Source organism: Nicotiana tabacum, chromosome 2 (assembly GCF_000715075.1).
Source record: "Nicotiana tabacum cultivar K326 chromosome 2, ASM71507v2, whole genome shotgun sequence".
NCBI lineage: Eukaryota > Viridiplantae > Streptophyta > Magnoliopsida > Solanales > Solanaceae > Nicotiana > Nicotiana tabacum.
In genome coordinates, this window is record NC_134081.1 from 34255677 (window position 1) to 34277713 (window position 22037).

The following is a 22037-nucleotide window of genomic DNA, read 5'->3' on the forward strand; positions in this document are numbered from 1 at the left end:
ATAGGAAACCTTTAGTATATTGAAGAAGTACAACATGCAACTTAATCCGGAAAAATGCGCGTTCGGAGTCGGATCGGGTAAATTTCTCGGGTTCATGGTATCCAACTGAGGAATCGAGATCAACCCCGACAAGATCAAAGCTATCGAAGATATCACGGTAGTGAACAACGTGAAGGCCGTACAAAGGTTAACCATGCACATTGCCGCCCTCAGGCGATTCATCTCGAGGTCCTCCGATAAGAGTCGTCGATTTTTCTCGTTGCTGAAGAAAAACAACTTCACATGGACCCTAGAATGCCAACGGTCCTTGGAAGAACTTAAGCGGTATTTATCGAGCCCACCACTACTTCACACAGTGAGGACAAACGAACAACTATACTTGTATTTGGCAGTATCGGAGATAGCGGTAAGTGGAGTCCTAGTTCGGGAAGAACATGGTATGCAATTTCCGATTTATTATGTTAGTTGGACCTTGGGTGAATCCGAAACTAGATACCCCCACCTAGAAAAATTGGCCCTCGCTTTGCTAAGTGCCTCTAGGAAGCTAAAACCATACTTCCAATGTCACCTCATATGTGTCATAACTACTTACCCGTTAAGGAACGTTATGCATAAACCCGAACTCTCAGGCCGATTGGCCAAATGGGTCGTGGAAGTAAGTGGGTACGATATTGAATATCGACCTCGGACCGCCATTAAGTCCCAAATATTGGCAGACTTCGTGGCCGACTTTACACCGGCCCTGATATCTGAGGTCGAAAGAGAGTTATTGGTTAACTCAAGGACATCTTCGAAAATCTAAACCCTCTTTACAGACGGGACCTCAAGCACCAAAGGGTCCCGACTTGGTATCGTATTAAAGCCACCAACAGGTAATATAATTAGACAATCTATTAAGACTGTGAAATTAACTAACAACGAGGCTGAATATGAGGCCATGATTGCAGGCCTTGAATTAGCCAAAAGCTTAGGAGCATAGGTGATCGAAGCCAAGTGCGACTCCCTCCTTGTGGTAGACCAAGTTAACGGAATATTCGAGGTCAGAGAAGAACGAATGCAGAGATACTTAAACAAGTTACAAGTGATATTACATCGGTTCAAAGAATGGACTTTGCAACATGTACCTCGGGATCAAAACAGCGAAGCCGATGCCCTCACTAACTTGGGATCGTCGGTCGAAGATACGAGTTCAATTCAGGAGAAGTCGTGCAGCTTATGAGATCGATGGTGGAAGAAGGCCATGCCGAGATCAACTCGACGAGCCTAACTTGGGACTGGAGGAACAAGTATGTGGAGTATCTCAGGACCAGAAATTTGACATCAGACCCAAAAGAATCGAGGGCCATGCGTACAAAAGCAGCCCGATTTAGCCTGGCCAAAGACGGAACCTTGTTCAGAAGAACATTCGATGGTCCACTTGCAAAATGTCTAGGGCCGGGGGATATTGAGTACGTTCTGAGGGAAATCCACGAGGGTACTTGTGGAAATCACTCGGGCGCCGAATCACTAGTTCAAAAAATAATCAGAGCTAGTTACTACTTGATCGACATGGAAAAAGATACAAAGGAGTTCGTTCGAAAATGTGATGAATGCCAAAGGCACGCTCCTCTGATCCATCGACCTAGGGAGCCGCTGCATATGAGAAGATCAGGGAAAAAGAAGTCATTGATTTTATCTGGGACCACATCGTATGCCGATTCGGGATACCGGTCGAGATTGTGTGCGACAACGAGAAATAATTTATTGGCAGCAAAGTAAGTAAGTTTTTCAAAGACCATAAGATCAAAAGGATATTATCCACTCCCTATCACCCTAGTGGGAATGGACAAGCTGAGTCTACCAACAAAACCATACTCCAAAGCCTTAAAAAGAGGTTAACTGATTCAAAAGGAAAATGGAAAGAAATGCTATTTGAGGTCCTATGGGCATACCGCACAACCTCGAAATCCAGTACCGGGGCCACCCCGTTCTCTTTAGTTTATGGCACCGAAGCTTTAATAGCGGTCGAAGTCGGGGAGCCAAGTATCAGATTCTGATATGTAACAAAGGAATCAAGTGACGAGGCTATGAATACGAGCCTGGAGCTATTGGATGAAAGGCGTGAAGCCACCATTGTTCGATTGGCTGGGCAGAAGCAGCGGATCGAGAGATATTACAATCGAAGGGCTAACCTTCGATACTTCAATGTCGGGGACTTGGTACTAAGAAAAGTCACGCTAAGCACCCGAACCCCGAACGAAGGGAAATTGGGTCCAAATTGGGAAGGACCGTACCAAATTATCGAGATCACCGGAAAAGGATCCTACAAGCTTGGAACAATGAACGACGAGCAACTACCAAACAACTGGAATATATCTCACTTAAAACGATATTATTGCTAAGGTACGACCCCAATTCTTTCTTCTACTTTTCTTTTTTTACATTTCAAATTGACACTTGCAGGCAACTTACAAAGGATGATACGAGGTCCTAGGTCTGAAAGTACGCGTTGCACTTTTTTTTCCTTGAACCGGTTTTGTCCCAAATGGGTTTTCCGGCATGATTTTTAACGAGGCAATAAGTAATCGTGATAACTTAAAATCGAAGGCTGGCTACGAATAGGTGACAATGATTATGACAGTATTTGAGGCCTCTCTTCGGTCAACCTCGAACACTGGGGGGGAATATCCTCGGATATCGGATTTAACAAGGAATTTCGACTTCGTGATTGAAGGGCCTCGATCAACAGGATTTACTGTAAGGGCCAGACGGTTAAATGAACCGTGCCCGCTCAAATCACTCGAGCCCTGGCACAAAACGTGTATACATATACAACTATTATGCACATGAATGAAAAAGGAGACTCTTCTTTGCATATAAACATCTCATCCTCAAAAACATTACTTGTATTTCTCAAGAAATTTCCTACACCTGATCCCTTAAAGATATCAGGCCCAAGGGCCACCTTAATCTGAGTTCGAACATTCACTTCACTCGGGGACTGTAGGCATTGCCTAACTTAAAAGGCTAAGGCCATTTCGAGTTAAAAACACTCGAGGGCATGAAGCTTCTTTGGAATGCCCAAATATAAAGGCTAAGGCCGTTATGAGTTAAAAATACTCGAGGGCATGAAGCTTATTTAGCATGCCTGAATCTAAAGGCTAAGGTCGTTCCGAGTTAAAAACACTCGAGGGCATGAAGCTTCATTGGCATACCCAAATCTAAAGGCTATGGCCGTTCCGAGTTAAAAATACTCGAGGGCATGAAGCTTATTTGGCATGCCCGAATCTAAAGGCTAAGGTCGTTCCGAGTTAAAAACACTCGAGGGCATGAAGCTTATTTGGCATGGCCGAATCTAAAGGCTAAGTTCGTTCCGAGTTAAAAACACTCGAGGGCATGAAGTTTCTTTGGCAAGCCCAAATCTAAAGGCTAAGGCCGTTCCGAGTTAAAAACACTCGAGGGCATAAAGCTTATTTGGCATGCCCGAATCTAAAGGCTAAGGCCGTTCCGAATTAAAAATACTCGAGGGCATGAAGCTTCTTTGGCATGCCCAAATCTAAAGGCTAAGGCTGTTCCGAGTTAAAAACACTCGAGGGTATGAAGCTTATTTGGCATGCCCGAATCTAAAGGCTAAGGCCGTTCCGAGTTAAAAATACTCGAGGGCATGAAGCTTATTTGGCATTCCCAAATCTAAAGGCTAAGGCCGTTATGAGTTACAAATACTCGAGGGCATGAAGCTTATTTGGCATGCCCAAATCTAAAGGCTAAGGTCATTCCGAGTTAAAAACACTCGAGGGCATGAAGCTTATTTGGCATGCCCGAATCTAAAGGCTAAGGCCATTCCGAGTTAAACACACTCGAGGGCATAAAAGCTTATTTGGCAGCGCCCGAACTAAAAAGGATAAGGCCATACTAATACGGTTCGGGGACGTCTGAGACCCATAACAAAAACAAGGTCTTCAAAAAAATTCTTCTTTATAACCGGTTCTAAAGGTTTCCCTCAGCAAGGTTATAAACCTAAGATATTTCGGGGAAAATTATCGGCAACACCGAACCCCTACAATGCCTTAACCCAAAACAGTAATAAAGGCAAGGTTTGTTTGGACTTTCAAATATAACCTAAGTTATTTTATGCTAAGGTATTCCGACCATCGTGAATACAAGTAATAAAGCAAAGGGAAAATTTGAAAGAAAGCCTTATATATACAATCTTTTTACAAAGGCCAGAATGGCTCGATACAGAACTTTACAATGGCCAAAACGGCCTCAAAAAGATGTAAAAAGCAAATAATATCTCTAAACGCCTAAGTGACCTAGTCCCCATCGGGGGCAGCGTCTTCATCCTCGGGATCTTCCCCGCCTTCAGATTCAGATAAGCTCTCGGAATCTTCCTCGAGAAAAGCCAGCTTCTGGGCCCTGGCTTCTTCTACTTTGGCATTCCCGATTTCAGCCAGTAGGTCGAAGTTCTGAGCATTGACTCCCTCGAGATCTTCCCTTCGAGTTTGCCACCTTGCATGATCCACCATACTTTTAGCCTGCGTATGAATCGCCTAGACATCAACCTTGAATTAGGCCACTTTACCATCAGCCTTGGTCTCGGCCACAACCACCTCTGATTTGGCCACCTCGAGTTCCTTGGCCAGATTCTCTTGACCAGAAATTGCCGAGTTTAGCTGAGATTGGAGCTCCTCGATCTTCTTAACCTGTACCAAGTTTTTCTCTTTTGCAGCCCGAAGCTGCGCCTCGGCTGATGCCAGTTGTGTTTGGACAGCTTCCTTTTTCCGAGGCTAAGAGATCTATATTTTTGTTGAACTCCTCGGCCTCAGCTTGTATCGTGTCTACCTGCGCCTGGGGCTGCCCGATTTGTTCAACCCTTTGTTGAACCTACATGATCGGATCGTTAGCCACTGAATCCAGTTCGTTGTCACTATCTTCAAATACTCGGTTTACCTGTTCGGCCCACTCGGCATGCTCATTCCAAGCCGCTTCTAACTCGGCCTGAAGTTTTCACTCAGAAGCTTATAAGAGTCCCTTTTCTCAGTAAGCTCCTGAACCTCGGCCTCGTGTTGGGTTAATTCCTCCCGGAATCGGAGGAAAGTATCATGGTTCAGTACCGAGACCTGCAAGCATAAAGAAAAGTGTTAGGATTATTTGCAACTTCAAATTTAAAATACATAATGGGGGGACACTCGAAATTACCCGATTCAAAGCCTGCTGAGCTTCATTGAATAAGCAGGGCGCTTCCACCGCATCCATCACGGCCCGGTCCTCTTCGGTCACCAAGCACTGAAGGTAGCTGGCAACCCCCACGGGGACAGAGAAAACCCAGGCATCTTCCGGGACAGAGAAAACTATTGATCGCCTTCGGTCTGGGTTAACGCTCGGGGCCGGGAACCAATTCACCAACTTTGGGCTCGAATAAGACCCACTAGCCTCCGATGGTGGTACCTTCTTCGGCACCGGCAAGTCACCGAGCCCAGTAACGTCCTCTAAAGAAATAGACTCTAACCCATCCAAGAAGTTGTGGATATCTGTCGCCCCTTGAGGCCCCTCGTAAGAATGGCCTTCTAGCATATCGGCCTCGTGGATCATGGCATCTGAGACCTGAGGAGACCCGGTAAGGTCAATCGCCCTAAGCGCATCTTTTGAGGCACCTTCCTCTGCTCGAGATGTGTCGGCCCCGGCCTCCCTCTCGATTCCCCTGGCTTGAGGCAAAGTAGTTGCACCCCATTTCGGCTCGAAGATCTCGGCCAATGCCTTCTCAGCATCCTCCCCGGCTTAAGGCAAAGCAGTTCGCACCCGAGCCACTAGGTCAGAATTATCTTATTCTTCTTCTTCTTCTTCTTCTTTGGACTCATCCCTCAGTTGGCGGATTGAGTCCGATGAGAGGACGTCGGTACTTTCCTTAAGTTTACGCACCAGCCTCCTCTTTGGTTTTTTCTTTTCCAAGTCCAGAGAGCTCGGGGCCCTTTCCTTTTCTTCTCATCACCCTGCCTCGGAGCAGGGGACTCGAGAGGCACATCCTCATCACCAGATAGAGGCCTCATAGAAACATCTTTGGGGAGACCTACAAAATAAAACAGAACCGATAAGAATTCAACAGTGTAATGAGAAAGTCAAACATTATTGAATCAGAAAAGGAAACTTACCATGATTACGGGCCTCCCACCGACCTTTCGATAATTCCATCCATGCGCGCTCGGAATATGGTCTTTATGACATAAGGTCCTCAACCCACTCCTTGAGTTGAGGAACGACATCCAGCATCCGAGCCACAACTGCACCACAAAAACACCGATAAGAAGGGAGGGAAGGGGAGAAAAAATAAATAAAATCTCTAAGGCAAAGTTATATTTACGCTTCATGTTCCATTTCTCGGAAAATGGCATGTCCTAGGCAGGGATCAAGTCTGAAATCCTTAATCGAACGAATCGGCCTATCCAGCCTCGGTCCCGAGCCTCATCTATACTCGAGAACGGAGCCTTACTATCCTGGCGATCAAGTTTGATTAATCCCCCTCGATAGAGTCGGGGATTGTACAGGCGCATAAAATGATCGAGGGTGAAGGGACACCCCTCGATTTTGTTTACAAAGAAACGGAGAAGAATCACTATCCTCCAGAAGAAGGGGTGAATTTGAATGAGGGTCACCTCGTACCTCTTGCAGAATGCGATAATGACCTGATCTAAGGGACCCAATGTGAAGGGGTAAGTGTAAACACTTAAAAAATCCTCCACGTGGGTAGTAATTTCTTCCTCAGGCGAAGGCACCACCACATGCTTATTGGCCCAGTTGCAATCCTTTTTTACCTTGGAGAGGAGATCCTCGGTGATCGAACATATATATCTCGAGACCGGCTTGCACCGACCCGGTACCAAGAAAAATTTTTCGATCTTGAAATCAGCAATGGTCGGGCACCCTGCAGGAACAAACTCTTCAGGGTGGGATTCCGCCGTAGTCCCGTCGCCTGCAGATCGTGATGAAGAGGCTGCCTCCTTTTGTGGGACAGTCTTAGAAGTTTTCGCCATTTTAGAGCCGAGATGAAGAAGAGGAAATTAAGAAGGTACGCTTAGTGGTTTGCAAAAGGTTCAAGAAATCTAAGTAAAAAAATTGGAGAGTGAAGAGATTTTTGAAGAACAAGGATAGAAGGAGCTTTGAACGTAAGGTTTGAAGGAATGAAAGTTGGGATATTTATACTATGCTAATGACGGTTCAAAATCCGTAATGGCCGACCAACAACTGACAGGCATTTACTGCCTTGGTAACTGGACCGACGGGACGTTTCAGTAACTGTTTGTCGCTTACGTCATGATCCATCAAAGCGGGATTCGAAAGTTCACATCGTTTCTCGTCATCTTCTTTCCGAAAAATGATGGGACTATATGTATACGGTCGAAACCGGGTTCGACCCTTATGTGACCAATCGAGACTAAAATACGAATAGGTTAAAGCTTGATCTTGAGTTATATCGAACCAAGGTGCGAAGATTCATCATTGAGCTCGTGACCCCGGGACCGAACGAGATTGAGACCGAACAAGATCGAGGGAAATTTGCCGAGCCAAATAACAGAAGGCCGAAATATCGAGGTCTGAAGTTCGACAAGACCATCATATTTGCCCTCGATTTTACCGAAGGCACAACCAATCCTACTTCTGACGGCCTCGAAGAAAAGCTTCGCCAACTCATCCGACAAGGATCCGTGATTCTCGCCATTAACCAATCATTATGGCAGAAATCACGGAATTAAGTCAAAAAAGGAGCCAACTATCTACATAATTTATTATAAAATAATGTCTTAAAAACTTCATCTCCCTAAATATATAGAGGAAACTGAGTAATTCATGGGGACATTGTAACATAGTTCAAAGAACAAGATACTATTTTTTCCAGCTTTGTTCATATTATTCTGGCTTCAATAACATCACATCTAAATTCGAAGAAAGTTAACCTTGCGAGACTTAAGTTGTTCAATCTGTATGGTTTGTATTTATTTTTCTACTTATTCTTCCATTTTAAATCTGATTTCTCACTTTGTATCAAATTAGATCACATATCCTTAAAACCGCGTATAAATTCAATTATTATCCGATTTTGAGGAAAAACGATAAAACAACCAGAAAGAATAAGATGACAGTCACCATTCACCAGTTTAAGATTTAAGTCAGAAAATGTCGACATTGGTACCTGGGATCCACAGAATTCTCAAAAACGAAAGTTGCCAAATTGCAAGGAACTGCAAATGTTAACATAGTCGAGAACATATTGATTAACCTTGGAATCACTTCTCTCTCTTTTTTTCTTTTTTTTGTTGAGAGAAGTAACAATATCTCTCTTACCTAACAATTGTTTTTTTTTTTTTTAATTAGTGATTCTAGTGGCATTGCGATTATGATTTATGAAGCATGAGACTGATAATTGAGTTGTACCATTTTTCGGACGTCTTTATTTGATTTTGCATGAAAAACAGAATTCCAATGGATAATCTAGACTGTTACTACATGGATTGGAATAATAATGTCATCTTTTAGAACAAAGATTGCATTGAGTACAAGAGCGTCTGATAAAAGCTCATTGGTATTTGTTCAAACGATATTCTTTTTAATTGGAAACAGATAATATAGGCCAAAGCAGATAATATAGGCCAAATACATATGCAGCCCTTAATCTTGTTCGATTTGAACTAAATCATGTTCCTATTGAACACCTAATATTTGTTGAAAATATGCCTATTAAACACTTAATTGATAACCTCTTACAAGAACAAAGAGTGAATCTCAAACGCCTGATATGTAAATAAACACCAATCAACATGTGACACGTGGATTTTTAAAAATTTCGTCAATTACGTTTTCTTGTTGTGCCACCATCTACCCACGCCCGAGACCACCGGAAACCTCACCGTTGATCTCTTTCTCACTTCAGACTATCTGATGTCTTCCCTCTAAAACAATCGAGAATACTCCCCACTGAAAAAGCAAGTCAAACTAAGGAACCTCTCTATTAGTAGCTATTGTCATAGACGATGAGGAATCCATTCAAACTACAAATCTTAACTTTGAAAATACTACTTTCTCAGTCAAAATCCGCAGTCAATTAAGCTTAGCGTTGCCAGAGAATTTTGTAATGGAAGTAAAAGATTTGTGCCTTAAAACTCTAAAAGGAAAAATTCGATGTAGATATAAATAAGCAAAAGAAGAATGTCAAACTACTACTACTTTTTGTAATGGCAGTAATGTTGCCGGGCTTATGCTGGCCGTAAGCAAATTTGTCCGGAATTGACAATGAGAGAGAAAGAGAAAAAAATGAAGTAGAGATTTGGTTTTTTATGCTATTGAATCAGCAGATTTGCTTAATGGCATGCATCCCGTTTTGCATCTGGTGGAGATTTGCTGGTTATGTTGGTAGAGATGGCTATCAAGGGAAGAGAGAAGATGAAAGAAAAGAGAAAAGAGAAAAGAGATTAAAAATAAAAAGTTTGGCCATTCACACTCTTTTTGGAGGTGAGATTCACGCACACCGCCATGTCAGCAGAGTATGTCTAACTGGCATGATAGGACTTGAGTTTAGGTGTCCAATAGGAATAAGCAATAGTTCAAGTGTCTAAATAAAAAAACTGGACAAGTTCAAGGGACCGCATATGTATTTGGCCGATAAGATATTATTGTACAAATGGTCGCCAGCCCCCCATGTTCAGGAAAAAAATGAAGCTTGAAAACCAGTTTGGACTTTGGAACATGAAATTTGAACACCAACCTGTTTCTTCGAAATGGTAACTAATGCATATTGTCCATTACATTCGAGCAAGAAAGATATATCCTTAATACATCATTCAAGCATCCTACTCGGAGAACCAATTCCCCCAACACAGAAATATCTTCCTCAAGTAGAACCTAAAAATCATCTTAAGACGTTCAAGGGATTGCATAAACCCCCTGCTCATTTCTAGCCTTCAAGATCTGAACTCACTAGTATTAATAATAAACTACGGGAAAATAATGCACAAACACTGCAGTTGCAACTTTAGAGGCTCGTTAACTTGGGCAAACGGAAAAACATATCCTTGTCCAGCATATTACCCAACTGGCATGAGCAGATTTATTTCTTTCAGAATAACAAGTTGTTGGGCCTTCAGCGAGTTCAGAGCACAAGAGATGCAGCACAAAGAAGCTCATATATTGGACGATTATCTACCAGGTTGAAATTGAGGAAAACTTGAAATTCCCCGCTACTCGTATAGGATATGTTTCTTGCCTGGGCAATTCAAGCAGCAGGAATAAACAATTAGAGAAAGATCAGCAGCCCACATAATTTCACTGCAACACTAGATAGGGCAGCCAAAGTGCCTTTTTTCTTTTTTCGATAAGGATTTTCCATGATGATGAAAATTAGGGTAAGCACACATTCCATGAGAAGTAGGTTCAATTGGCTGTCCTCTCCGATTGGCGAACATCGAAAGAGAAGGCGGAGGACCAAGAAGATAGATTCAAAGAAACATGATTTTGATAACTCACTTCAGGAAAACATTCTCATGGAGAAAATTAAAAATCTCAATATACATTAACATTACCCTGAATTAAGATTAGTTTTCTGTCTGTGCTGCTGAGTTTGAGCCCTTTGTCTGTTCACCATCCCTTAAGATTCTATAAGCATAGAATGCTGCCACTCCTCCACTACACACAGCAAAAGCCAATTGACAATGCTAAAGTGAGGACCAGATATACAAAAATCTACTATGCCAGTGCTCATTATGCTCTTTTTCAAAAACTTCATGTAGCTACATACTCCCTTTTTTTCCTTTTCGGAGGGTAGAGGGTAGGGGGTTACATCACTTTCTTGAGGGGATACAACAATAACAACACCTCAATGCTAGAAGACATACATACGAAATATACTAAGAGGTAGCTAAATAATTTAGCATAGGAAGACGGACACCGATGGCAAAAGAGTGTTTTTTTTCCTTAAGATGAAAATCCAGTATTTCACTCTCAATAACGTTAAATCATTTTAAAAAAATAGCATTTAGTATACAACATAAGGGCAGCTCGGTGCACTAAGCTCCCTCTATGTGCGGGGTCCGGGGATGGGCTGGACCACAAGGGTCTATCGTACGCAACCTTACCCTGCATTTCTGCAAGAGGCTGTTTCCACGGCTCGAATACAACATGAGAGCAGAAATTTCATGAGGGACTTGATGAACTCCGGAGCACTTGTTTATCTTGTTCTAAGGAAACATGTTCATCCTACTATCAGTAGCAAGTATATGATCTCCCACCAGCCTTTTTGAAATAACTGCATTTAGACCTAGCTGGCATCAAGACCCTTGGTGGACGGATTACAGCTAACCATGTTGCTGTGAACCCATCACCCATTCTGACCCTCTCGCATCCTCCCCCACCCTCTCTCCACTGCCACATCCTTCTTTTCCTTTTATTTTGGACAAGATAGAAAGAACATTTTGAAAAAGACGACGAGCAAAAATAGACCAGCAAAATATTAAATAGAGTGTAGAATTAAAAAAGTATGTGAGAACTAGAAATATTGAAACCTGATGAAGGCTGTAATAAAATTGAAAATAAATGGTCTCTGCAAAGCAAGAGAAAAAAGTTGTAAGAACCATCGTCAAAAACATTATTGACCAAGAACAACTGGATAAGAACTCTAAGCAAAGAGGGAGGAGGAAGAAAAGGAAGTCTTACCTGCAACAGCACACGAAATTCTCTGACAAATAAGATGGTAGCAATGGCTGAAAAAGAGAAAGCAAGTAACAGGTAAAGCAATGTTGCACTGATTAATACAGAAATTGAAATATGAGAAACAAATTTTTAACAATTAAAGAAAATATGAGAAACAAATTCCAGCATTACAATCACAAATAAGGTCTTTTTCAAAATTGTAAAATTACCTGAAAGTCAATTTTCCCCAACCAGGAGGGTAAAACTGAAAATTTTGGAGTGCATGAAGGTAGGAAACCCCTAACTAACCTACAGAAGCTCATTGTACCCTTGAAAGTATTGAGCATGCAGGTAGCAGTGGAGTAAGGTGCAACCCACAACCACATATGGAAAAAGAAAAGAAACTTGAAAGTCTAGTTGGGATAAAAGGAAATAATTTTTCTTTTATGTTTTTGGGTTTGTAATTGAGGGTAACAATTGTGCACATAGAAGCAACATCTGGCATGCTTTGAACAAAACTTGGGCCTTCTCAATTAGCAAAAATTTCAGAAGAAAATTGGTGAAGTTGCCACCGCTGTTCCTCCTAAATGGTGAGAATTCTGTTTCCACAACTTGTTCTAAAGTGAATAAACAAAAAACATCCAGATTCTGTGAATTTTATCTAGAATCATAAATATGAAATCAATCGATTAAACCTTAATCCAAAACCAGTTAGGATCGGAATATATGAATACTCTATATGGGTCAACTCCATTCAACCCCATTTTATTCAGAAACCCAATAAAATTAAGGGCTAATTAGCATATCAATACAACAACTACCATGCCTACATCCTGAACTAGTCGGAATCTAACATATGAATCCTTTTAAAGTATACTCCACTTAATTTGAAATCGACTAATTTCAATACTCAATAGTTTATCTTTAAGACAAATTAGGGATCTTCAACACTAGAGAATCTCTGCTTCTTTTACTGACATTGCAAGTTTATTTATCATTCCTATTAAATGGTGTCGTCCCCTATATGACAATTATATGCCAGATTCACAAGCAACTCCCACGACACCCTTTGCTGAAATTGGTAATAGCAAACTAATACGTAAAAAGGCGTACCAAATAAACCAGAATCTTTAGGTAAGAGTTGCATATAGGTGTTAGAAAGAGTACAAGTAGAGTAGGGAGTAAATGAGAGTAGTCTCTCGTATGCTAACCTGCTTGTCCCTTTAAGGCTAGAGAAGTCGACTCTCCACTTTTCCACGATCTTAAACTTGAGATGCTCAAGGCCACAAGAGTACCACCAAGTATAACACCAAATCTAAGGGCAGCAATGCTTCCACTTAGCATGAAGTACAAAAAGCCACCAACAGAAAGAAGAGTTCCTGCAGAGCATGACCAAGGCAATGAAAAAGCTATACGTTTCAAGCCATTGCATGCTTCACAAAGAATTTAAACTAATAGTAACCCAAACAAAATAATAAAACGACTTATAAAGTGGAACAGTCTCTTACTACTGCATTTGAAAAGACAAGTTCTACATACCATAAGGTACTCCCACATAAAAGTCTCGCACTTTTGAAACGTCACTTAGTTCATCCGCAGAGGAAGCAAATGTTTCTACAATATCCTTTACAGGTTCAGGGGAATTCTTGGCAGCAGTTGCCAAGTATTCTTTACTCTCCTCACTAATTTCCTTTGCAACTACAGTCAGATCTTCTCTTGCCTTCTCCGCTTGGATTTTTAACTTCTCAGAAGTTTCTTTCAAAATGATCATAGCTTTCTTGGAATAGACCTCATATGCTTCTTGTGACACAGCCTTTACCTGCATCGCTTGTTCTTTGAAGGAAGCTAGGGTCTGCTTCCAGGCCTCTTCTGACTCCTCAGCCTCCGTCTTAAGATCTTTTTTGTCCTTCTCCAATTCAACATCTGAAGGCTTCTGAAGATATGCAAATTGACTCATAAAATTGAAAGAACTATGCCTAACGTCATAAAGATCAATAAAACATAGTTATACACACCAATCAACATACTACTCCCTCCACCCTAATAATATAGACCTAATTTGACTTGTTAGGATATAAGAGTAAAATATTTGGATATATTATCATATTTGAGTTTGTCCGGAAGCGTTTAGGATAATAGCTTGAAATATAAAGAATGTGGAATAGTTATACAAAAGCATGCCACATCAAGTTCAATATAATAAAAACATAAATAATTTATACTAGTTCAATTGTTGGAGAGGAAAATATTTTCCATTTAAGGAAAGCAGTCAATGTTCTTTGGGGTGGACCATAAAGAAGAGAAGCTCAACTTAATAAGGATGGGGAGAGCATAATAATATACTAAACCATTTAATAGATTAGACACTCCATTATATATATATATATATAGAGAGAGAGAGAGATAGAGAGATTAAATATTCCATTCTTAACATATGATAGAAAAGTTTGGTCCAATCGTAGCTTACCACACCTTGATCACATTATGCTTTCATCAGGTTCAACACACTCAATATCACATCAATCAAAATTTTAGTATTTTATAACGTGCTGTTCTAAAGTTTTGTTACTTCCATGACAGTGCGTATAGCAAAAAAGTAAGGCCTGAGTCTCCTTTCTATTCATTTATCTTTTAAGGAAAAAAGGCCTGAGTCTCCTTTCTATTCATTTATCTTTTAAGGAAATTACTATATAGAGCTCTGCACAATTCTCTTAACCCATTTTTTCTGATTGATACCACACAATACAAAAGAAATGCCAGTCTCATACGAAGTTGAAATATAAGAGCTATCACAAGTTGGAAGGAATGGAATCCTTCCTTCACAAAAAGGAGCATAAATAAGCAGGGCGCTAGCTAGCCAAATGCCATGACAAAGAAACACAAGAAAAAGAATATAACAGCAAAAAAAGCAAGCATCCAACAAACCCCACCAAGCTGCCCATCACTATTTCATACAATTATGTATCTTCATTATAGCTTCTTAGTTTCCTTCAGAAACCATTAAAGTAGACACCTAGATCAGATTCCAGCTTTCACAATCAAAATTTGATCGTGAAGTGTGGATGCCAACATGTTCATACCCTAATAAAACTCCTCTTGCATAATGTACCTGGCTACTCAAATTTAAAATGATAGTACGAAATGTGAAAGAGTTAGTTAAAAATTAAGACATCAGGTTTGATGACACAATATAACGCTACCTCGTCCAAAGAAGATGACAGGGTTCGAGGTACCAGGGGCTAAGCATCTAACCTTCGATGTGGACACGGCTGTTGATCCCTCAACTTTTTTCAAATAAAATTTACATATTTAAAAACTATGACAAGATACTATAAATTAAGAGGATTACGTTTAACTCTTTCAGCTTGATGTTGAACCACCTACAAGCGAGTATAAGCTACAAAGGGAACAACAACTTGGATTTCCCTTTATACAAGCTTGTCTTAGAATCTTTGTACTTAACGGAATCTGAAAACAACAATCGATGTCCATGCCCTGGACCTCACATTATATTCAACCCAGTGTTATCAAAGGCGAAAAGCGCAAAAAAAGCGCCAAGGTCTGTTGGGGCTTTAAGCGCAAAGCGCAAATAAAGCGTGAGCTTTAATGAAAAAAATGCGCAACTAGAGAAAGAGTAAAAATATGTATATGTAGTCTAATACTAATAATTATAAGCATGAATAACAAATATTTGGACAAAGAAATTAGAAAACAATTATGATAAAGTGAAGAATCAATTATTTAGTGTCGTCTTTTCAGGATTACACTCTTTGGCAAGGAAAAGTATGGTTTAGAGCCTTGATGCAACACTGAAGCGCCCACAAAGCGAGGCGAAGCACTCAACATGTTTTGAGCCTCGCTTCAGGGCTTAAGCGCGCCTTTAACAACACTGATTCAACCACATAAAAAAGTAAAATGCAAGGTGTATCCAAAGGGAATAAGCAGTAAAGACTTTCGCTAGGAGTTTGAATTATATAGTACTCCTTCCGTCCTAATTTATATGACCTATTTTAAATGACACACCACCAATAATATTATTTTGTACCACTTTCATAATTTCTAGATTTTAATCTCATTTAAGGATTCAAAATTTAATATGCGTGATCTTTTTTCAACTAAACTAACTCCTTATCCACTACCCACGCAGTAAGGAAAATTGCACTCTTTCCCCCTAAATATCACAAATCCATAGATGCTCAATTAGAAAATCTTTAAATTGTTTCAACCAATAAAATGACCATAAACCTAATGAAAATCTTAACAACTGATGGTCCCAAAAACAGGTTTTCCCTCATAATAAAGCTTCTACCTTTGACTGCAATTCATATCCGAATAACGCTTACAAATCCTCAATTTACTAACTAAACGAGCTAATAAAACACAACAAATAAATGAATAAATAAATATCTATTTAGAAAGCAAGTTACTGAACATGGCTCACCGATTCCTCATGTGAAGCAGCGAATGATAGAATCGATCTATTCCTTAAATTCCGCCGAGCCAACGGAGTTAAGCCAGAGCCGAAACCAAAGCCAGACGGAGAAACAGAGCGAACCGCAACAAAAGCCTTTCCTTTAGGTCCCTGAATAGAAGTGAACCCTAGAGAAGCAGGAGAATAACAGAGCGCCATTGAAGGAGCTTGGTTTAAGAAAAGAGAAGAACTAGGGTTAGGGTTTGCTGATATTGCAACATTCATTTTCAATGTTCAGCGCTCTTTCGTCGAGTTACAGTAGTGGAGTGTGGTTGGTAGGTACTAGGTAGCAGAGAAGGCTTTTTTTTCTTTTTTTTTTTTTTTACCTTCAAACTGAGTCACGATTTTATAGCCACTTTGAGAATAATCTTTGTAAAAGTGGGGGCTTTGCCTGCTCTACTACAAGAGTTTGACCTTGGAAACCAAGTTTAGAAAGCTAAAAAGCTAACATCAAAAAATAGCTACATAGTGGCTATAAAGCTGAAAATTCAAGGTGGTTCATATGTGAGGGTGCTTGCTTTTTTCTTCTTGACTCTAAATGAAAGAAGTTGCAATCTATCGGTATTTATCAAGCCTCTAACCTACCCAGGTAAGCTATCAAAAGTGTTATATATAAAAAGATCTGTTAGATTATGGCTAAGGGATGCCAATTTGTCCACAACACGATTTGCTTCTCTATAGCCGTGCTGAGTTTAATATCATGAGTATTTACCAACAACTTTATCTCTTCTACTGTATCACTGATTCTCCAAGGTGTATCCCATTCTCCAATCACTGAGTTCTGAAGGATGAGTGAGTCAGTTTCTCCTATGATTGACTTAAAGCCATTGTTGATGCACCATTTAAGGCCATAGAGCAATGCACTAGCTTCTGCAGTGTTACTGGTGTCCTGTCCCAATGGCAATGAATATGCCATAATGAGACAGCCATCACTCCCTCTCACTATACCTCCTCCTCCACAGTTGCCATCTAGACAAGATCCATCAATGTTCAGCTTCACAAAAAGAGGTGGTGGTTTGAGCCATTTCACCATAATAAAGCAGTTCATCACCACCTGGACTTCATACATGCTACATACATCTTCCCAATTGTTTCCAACGTTGATCTTCTTGAAATGAGATTTGATAAGCTGAGTGATGTTGAAAGCAATCATCTCTTTGGATCTGTGAAAAGATGGTTTTTCCATATCAAATCTAGAGCTACACCTAGACCTCCATATCTTCCAAATGATGATAGGAGGCATGATTTTGTGCATGTAGTTAGCCATGGGATTTTTTCCCTTCTATTTCCAGCAATTGAGTATGAGAGTCCTCGGATTGTTGTTTCTATACTCAATGCCCAATCTGCCAATAAAGAAATTCCACACTTGTTGTGCATATTGATCACTATAGAATAAATGATTTGTAGTTTCAGGTCCCTGGATGTCACTGAAACTAGTACAGCAACTCCTCCTAGAGTCGACGACAATCCCAAGGCTAGAAATTCTCTCATCAGTGGCAACCTTGTTGTGAACAGCCCTCAATATCATAAAGGACATTTTGAAAGGAACACCTTTCTGCCAAATGTTAGCGTTATAGCTAGAAACTCTATTTCTTTGCCTTAACAGATTTCATGCACTTGATATAGTAAATTTGCCATTGTTATTGCTAGTACAGATTGTTGAATCCTTCTTTTGTTGGTTGATGAGAACTTGCAATGAAGACAAAGAAGATAGGTAAATTTTTATGTGGTCAGGGGGTTGGTACTGAAGAACTGACCAATCCCATTGGCCATCCTTGAGTACTTCATTAATCTTTAGATTACTCAATATGGGATTATCAGAGAGAGTTTCATAAAGAGGACCGTTGTCCATCCAATTGTCAAACCAAAAGCTGATGTTGCCTTTTCCAATTTTTCAAAGTATGTTTTGCTCCACTTTGTTTTTGATTGAACACATAGCTTTTCAACTATAGGAATTTTCTTTCATCCAGTTTGTACAAACTGGATTGCTTCCATTACAGTACTTTGCTTTTATGAATTGAGCCCAAAGGGATTGGGTGGTTCTGAATTTCCACCACTGTTTGGCATTGGAGGCATTGTAAATGTCTTCTAATTTCCTGAATCCTGTTCCTCCTTCCTCAAAAGAAAAACACAAAGTCTTCCATGCCACCCAATAGTGTTTCTCTCTATTTGCATGCCCTGACCAAAAAAACCTAGCCAAATATGTCTTTATCAATTCAAAGGATCATTTGGGAGAATGCACTGAAGCAGTAGTATGAATATTGAGAGCCATGAGAACATGCTTGATGAACTGCCCTTCCACCTGTTGATAAGAATTTCAAATGCCATCTTTTGATTTTGTTAATTACCTTGCTCACCCTATATGAGAATGTGGCAAGAGTTTTCCTCCCATGTATATATAGGACACCCTAGGTACTTCATAGGGAAATTACCATGTCTCATACCAAGAATTCTACCAACTCTAGTAATAGTGCTTATAGCAGTCTTAGGTGCCATTGCATAACAGCTTTTGGCTTTGTTGATCATTTGACCACTAATCTTCTCATATGATTCTAAAGTCGCTAGAACCAGTTTCAGAGTTTGCTTAATACCACTACAGAAAATAATTGTGTCATCAGCAAAGGAAAGATGAGAAATATGTGGTCCATTGCGAACTATATAATACCCTATGAATCTGTTGTTGTTATGGAGTTCATTGAGCATTAGGGAAAGCAGCTCCGCACAGAGAATAAAAAGTGAGGGTGAAAGAGGATCTCCTTATCTGAGTCCTCTTTCAGACTTGAAGAATCCATGCCTGCTACCATTGACAATAAGAGAGTACCAGTTGTTGGATATGAGTCTGTAGATCATGTATATCCACACTTCAGCAAAACCAAGTTGTCTGAGCATGAAACATAAGAAAGGCCAGGACACTCTGTCATAAGCTTTAGCCATGTCAAGCTTAATGACAAGACTTAGACCTTTTTTAGGCTTGAAAATGTTATTAAAAATATCTTGGGTCAATAAGATATTCTCATTTATCGACCAGGAAGCATTATCAGGCAAGTGTGAGAGAAAAACCTAGGTAGAGTGGCACCATTAAAGAACGCACCCACTGCCTTATATATATCATAAGAAATCACTTCCCATGCACTTTGATAGAATTTAGCACTCAAGCCATCAGGGCCCGGTGCACTGTCAGGATCAATCGAGAATACACAATCTTTAACCTCCTGGAGGGAAGGCATAGCTGTCAGAGAAGCATTATCAGCTTAAGTAATCACTTTCTTCACTATATTTAGAATCTGAGAGTCTTCTACAACAATATCAGCTTGAAACATCTTTTGAAAGAACTGGACAACTGTACTTGCTACATCATTGGTGCCCTCTATCCATTCTCCTTCCTCATTTTTTATTTTGAGGATGGAAAACTTTCTTCTTCTATCCTTAATGACTCTATGGAAGTAAGTTGTGTTGGCATCTCCTTCATCTAACCATTTGACCCTAGCTTTTTGCCTTAGAACTTTCTCCTGAAGAATCAAGAAACTGGTGAATTCAGCTTTAGTTCTAGCCAACTTGGTCCTGATATCTTGAGTATTGTTGGTAACAGATGCCTCTTCAAATTCCTTAATAAGCTTTTCCAACTTCTTTGGTTCTTCATAAATATCACCAAAAGTAGCCTTTGACCATCTTCTCAGAGCACTGCATACTCTTTTAGTCTTCTGGTAAAGGATATAAAGGGGATTCCCATGAACCTCTTCAACCCACGATTGTTGGATAACATTCAAGTATTCATCATGGTCCACCCATATATTCAAAAATTTAAAATATTTAGTATGAGTAGGATCATAATTCCCATATTCCATCAACAACGGGGCATGATCAGAGCATATCCTAGAGAGATGTGTAACTTTGGTCTCCCCAAACAGATCAAACCATTCAACATTGTATGTTAATCTGTCTAATCTATTCCAAAATGTGTTGGGAGGGTCCCTATTGTCACTCCAAGTGAAAACAATTCCATGAAATCCACTGTCTTGTAAATTGCAGTCATTCAGACAGGAGAGGAAATCAATTCCTTCTTGAATTCTATAGGGTAAGCCACCCAGCTTCTCCTCTGAGCTAATAGCTATATTAAAGTCACCAACCACTCCCAAGGGCCGTTAATGTTATTGCACGTGCTTCTGAGTTCATCCCATAGAATAATTCTTTGGTTTTCATCGCACTTGGCATACACAATGGTAATGTGAAATAAAATATTCCCATGAATTTGAGAGTTTGAAGTAAAACTTGTTGTTCCTTATCATCCAGGACATTGATCTTGTAATCAGCAGACCAAAAGACTCATATCTTGTTAGAACAATTGTGAAAACATTCTTGGTATCCAAGCATCCTTTTATACTTTTCAATCTTCCTTGCTCTCACCATGGGTTCCTGCAAGAAAATAAAAGGAAGGTTGTACTGGTTTTTAATGGTTTTGAGCCTTTCTGCAGCACCTTGGGACCCTATGCCCCTAATGTTCAATGATAAACAACTAATCATTTGAAACATTTGAGTTTTGTTCCCCCTGAGCCTTTGAAATTTCTTCTGGATTCCTACTATTAGGAGCCCAATTGATCTCACCTAGTTGATCATCAAGTCCTCTTGAAGAGAGATTGTTGAATTGAATAATTTTTTGGTGGACTTGGGAGGTAATCACAGGATTTCATTCGGCACTTTGATACCTCCCTGTCATATGATCATCATCGGATAGAGAGTTTTTCTTATCTTCAGATGGTATTTCCATAGTCATGTCATGGTCTTGGGGATCACTGATAGCATTTTCTTCCCCACCCTAGGCCATCTGGCTATTTTCTCCTGGATCAATGATTCTTGGTGGCTCGTCTAGCAGTTGATATTCAAGCCCCCTTTCTCTATCCTTCCAACTAGTATATTTCTCAGCAAGGTTGGGGTCAAGGCCAAAGAGTGGTCTATACACCAAGCTATGATTTTCCTGATCCATGTCACTTGTCAGAACAACATCACTTGGTATAGTCATTTTTTCTTTAAACTTTCTCCCTTTCTTGTTCATCTTCTTTGTTTCCTCTAGCTTCATATTCACTAGTGAAGTATTCATGATGTCCTTTTGATTATTGAAAACATCACTGCTCAACTCAATCTCTGGGTAATCAGCCTCCTTTCTATAACGACCCGATCGGTCGTTTTGCTTTCTAAAACTTTGTTCCCCTAAATAAGACTTCTCGTACGTGCTTTTACTATTTTATGACTTGCAAGGATGGTTAGTTCGGGATTTGAAAGAGTTCGGGTTGAAATCGGAACACTTGGTTCCTTAAGGTTGGCTAAAAAGGCGAAGTTTGACTTCGGTCAATGTTTTGAGTAAACGACCTCAGAATCAAGATTTGACGATTCCAATAGGTTTGTATGATGATTTTGGACTTGGGCGTGTGTTCAGATCAGGTTTTGGATGACCCGTGAGCGTTTCGACCCTTAATAGTAAAAGTTTATCCTTGAAGGTTTTAGAAGTTATTTAAATTTGGTTTGGAGCGGGTTTTGGTGATATCGAGGTCCAAATAGAATTTCGAGATCGTGAATAGTTTGTAATGTCATTTAAGACTTGCACGCAAAATTTGGTGTCATTCCGAGTAGTTTAAGTACGTTTCGGTGCATTGGGAGTAAATTTAAGAACTTGAAGTTCATAAGTTTGATTCAATTGGTTTTGGGGTGTGATTCTTAGTTTTAATATTGTTTCGGGCGTTCCGAAAGTTCGAGCGAGTCCAAACTTGTTGGTATGTTCGGGCGGGGCTCCAGGGCCCCCGAGTATCAGTCGGACGAGGCTCAGATCAAGTTAGAAATTGGGAGCAACAATTGAACCTCCCAGCTGCTGTCATAATCGCACCTGCGCTTGGCCAGCCGCAGGTGCAAGCTCGCAGAAGCG

At 40.3% G+C, this 22037-nt stretch overlaps 2 protein-coding genes across 6 annotated transcripts; both read right to left on the reverse strand.

Moving 5' to 3' along the window:
* Positions 1–9715: 9715 nt before the first annotated feature.
* LOC107829051 (protein FATTY ACID EXPORT 3, chloroplastic) lies at positions 9716–16716 on the reverse strand. Of its 5 annotated transcripts, none has more exons than XR_012699824.1 (7): positions 16094–16715; positions 13192–13585; positions 12864–13031; positions 11677–11723; positions 11100–11563; positions 10548–10650; positions 9716–10231 (listed from the first exon to the last, which is right to left on the reverse strand). XR_012699824.1 is itself a non-coding variant. In XM_016656472.2 (7 exons), exons 1-6 carry the CDS (start codon positions 16346–16348, stop codon positions 10560–10562), a joined length of 990 nt encoding a protein of 329 aa, XP_016511958.1. In that variant the 5' UTR covers positions 16349–16716; the 3' UTR covers positions 9716–10231; positions 10548–10559. The 5 variants fall into 5 exon arrangements, 2 of the variants coding, with proteins under 2 accessions (XP_016511958.1, XP_016511957.1); XR_012699820.1 differs by having other exon boundaries at positions 11100–11404; positions 11645–11723; XR_012699818.1 differs by having other exon boundaries at positions 11100–11404; positions 11627–11723.
* Positions 16717–17405: 689 nt separating this feature from the next.
* On the reverse strand, positions 17406–20888 carry LOC142166427 (uncharacterized). Its single transcript, XM_075225691.1, has 9 exons — positions 20827–20888; positions 20528–20615; positions 20338–20422; positions 19387–20231; positions 19246–19335; positions 18903–19093; positions 18556–18716; positions 18105–18301; positions 17406–17678 (listed from the first exon to the last, which is right to left on the reverse strand). Exons 1-9 carry the CDS (start codon positions 20886–20888, stop codon positions 17406–17408), a joined length of 1992 nt encoding a protein of 663 aa, XP_075081792.1.
* Between the last annotated feature and the right edge of the window lie 1149 nt (positions 20889–22037).

Bases quoted from the DNA above. Each gene is read 5' to 3' on its own strand.
- LOC107829051 (XM_016656471.2), bottom strand. From the start codon at position 16,348: ATGAATGTTGCAATATCAGCAAACCCTAACCCTAGTTCTTCTCTTTTC. The intron at 13,586-16,093 runs GTGAGCCATGTT...GCATATCTTCAG, and splicing joins CTGCTTCACATGAGGAATCG to AAGCCTTCAGATGTTGAATT. The intron at 13,032-13,191 runs GTATGTAGAACT...CATGCTCTGCAG, and splicing joins TTATGTGGGAGTACCTTATG to GAACTCTTCTTTCTGTTGGT.
- LOC142166427 (XM_075225691.1), bottom strand. From the start codon at position 20,888: ATGGAAATACCATCTGAAGATAAGAAAAACTCTCTATCCGATGATGAT. The intron at 20,423-20,527 runs GTGAGAGCAAGG...GCTGATTACAAG, and splicing joins TTTTCTTGCAGGAACCCATG to ATCAATGTCCTGGATGATAA. The intron at 17,679-18,104 runs GTTTGTACAAAC...AACATTTGGCAG, and splicing joins ACTGTAATGGAAGCAATCCA to AAAGGTGTTCCTTTCAAAAT.